Source organism: Etheostoma cragini, chromosome 7 (genome assembly GCF_013103735.1).
Source record: "Etheostoma cragini isolate CJK2018 chromosome 7, CSU_Ecrag_1.0, whole genome shotgun sequence".
Lineage (NCBI taxonomy): Eukaryota > Metazoa > Chordata > Actinopteri > Perciformes > Percidae > Etheostoma > Etheostoma cragini.
In genome coordinates, this window is record NC_048413.1 from 4,402,727 (window position 1) to 4,404,725 (window position 1,999).

Here is a 1,999-nt window from a genome sequence, read left to right on the forward strand (position 1 = left end):
GGGGGGGGGGGGGGGTTTACTTTATCAGGATGCAAAGTATTCTGGATCCATGAAATAACTGGCCTTAAAAATAAAAAATCTGCCTGCTTCTATGGAAATTTAAAATACTTATGCCCCCTGTATATTACGGAAGAACATTTATTCATTTATGATACATTAATTATTCACAAAGAAATTTGTGTTCTTAAAGGTTTGAGTTTTCCTATTTTTTTAATTAGGGCATTAAGATCAATTTACAAAAGATGACTTTTTTCATTCCTCTTTTTAGTCAACTTTAGCTTAGTGTATTCACTTATGCACTGCACATGGGTGACCCTTTCTCCAGACTCCCTGAGAACGCCGAGATGATGTTTAGGCTAGTTTAAACCAGCATCTGTTTTTGTCCTCCACGGTTGGATGTGACCCACTGTGAACCCACACACATCTCCCACTCTAGGTTTACTGTAACCAGTTCTCTTTAACGTGGTGTCTTTGACATTTACAGAATCATAAGTCTTGAAAATAAGTACAATATCAGGATGTATATCATCACATTTTAGGGAGCCTATGGCATATACAGTATGTCTCAGTTGCAGATACCAAAAAGTAATAGTTATTGTAATTGTAATGTTCTGTCGCTCATCATTTACTCATAAAAATGCTAAATGCTATAATGTGTTAATAAAAATGCTAAATGATATTTAAAAAAAATGGATTCTATTGTTTCTATAGTAATAAAAGGATTCTATTTTGAGTTGCACTTCCTACATCCAAAATCCTTCTGTACAGCCGTTTCAGAAGCAAATACACATCAAACTATATTACATGACATATATACAACGTTACGTCAAAACCTCAAAGATGTTGGCACATTTTGAGCTTCATAACTGTGATTGGCCTTGTTCACACGATCATGGCGGTGTTGTTCTTCTGACAGAACAATATACTACCCGTCTGCTTCCAAAACAAAACTGCTGAACGTAAATCCAAGCCGAGCTTAAATCGGGATTATGGATGATTGATGAGCCCTTCACTTACCACTGAAGATCTGTGACGACAGAGGGATCTCAGGCCCAACCCAGCTACAGTTGGGTCCTCTTCCCATTCTTGGTATAATGCTTGGCTGTTCTCGGTCTCCGTCCCACCTGTCACATAACAAATACAGACAGCCCCGCGAGGAACAATCAGCTACAAACTCCTGCTTCTGATCCTTGGCCAGCCAAAGCACACAGCAGCAAACTAAGCTGGAGATGCCCTGGTGTCAGGAAGGGTTGGTTTGCGTGTTGCCCTCCACGTTTCCTGTCTGACTGGAGACATTAATGATTGACTAGAGACAGGTGAGTGGACAGGTGGACAGGTGGGGGGGGGGGTCCCAAGTCCATTCTGTGAGAGGCTACTAAATTTTCTATATAGTAGTTTAAGCTTCACAAATCCATATCTTTCTGTAAACAGTGGGATGAATGACTAAACTGAAAAGATGACTTCAATGTGATTTAGCGTTATTGCTCGTTGTTTTTGATTTGTTATGTTCATTTCCTGCAACTGTTTACTGCGAGAAGCTGTGATAAGCTTGGACCAAACAGTGAACAGAGTTCACCGACTTTGAGTATCAGCCAAACGTGTCCCACTACAAAAAGTTCTATAGCACTTGTTGAAAATGAATATCATTATCTCACGGACAATAATCAAGATTGATCATTGAGGCTCTTTTTCCATGTTCTTTATATTTCAGAAATTACATGAATATTTGATAGTCTAGTACCCACAAAATCGGTTGTCCTCAGACAAGATATTATCGTTTTTATTTAATGAAAATATTCACTGGGCCATCACTAGGAATTGACTGTCTTTATGGGGAAATCTTTAGTTGAGGTGTTCTGTGGGAATTGAACCCTGGACTCCCACACAAAAGGCAAGCATCATAACCACGATACTACCACCAAAGACCCTGTTACCATGCTATCCATTGTTATTTATAAAGAGACAGAGAGTGTAGGTGTGTTTGTCTCTTTGTGTCTGT

The 1,999-nt window shown here is 39.2% G+C and overlaps 1 protein-coding gene across 1 annotated transcript in view; it reads right to left on the reverse strand.

Annotated features, from left to right (window-relative positions):
• si:dkey-16n15.6 (organic solute transporter subunit alpha) overlaps positions 1-1,223 on the reverse strand; it is an 8,151-nt gene extending 6,928 nt beyond the window's left edge. Inside the window, exon 1 of the mRNA XM_034877915.1 lies at positions 1,018-1,223. Coding sequence (XP_034733806.1) covers positions 1,018-1,084 — 67 coding nt within the window. The 5' untranslated portion in view covers positions 1,085-1,223. The remainder of the gene's footprint in view (positions 1-1,017) is intronic.
• Positions 1,224-1,999: the final 776 nt, after the last annotated feature.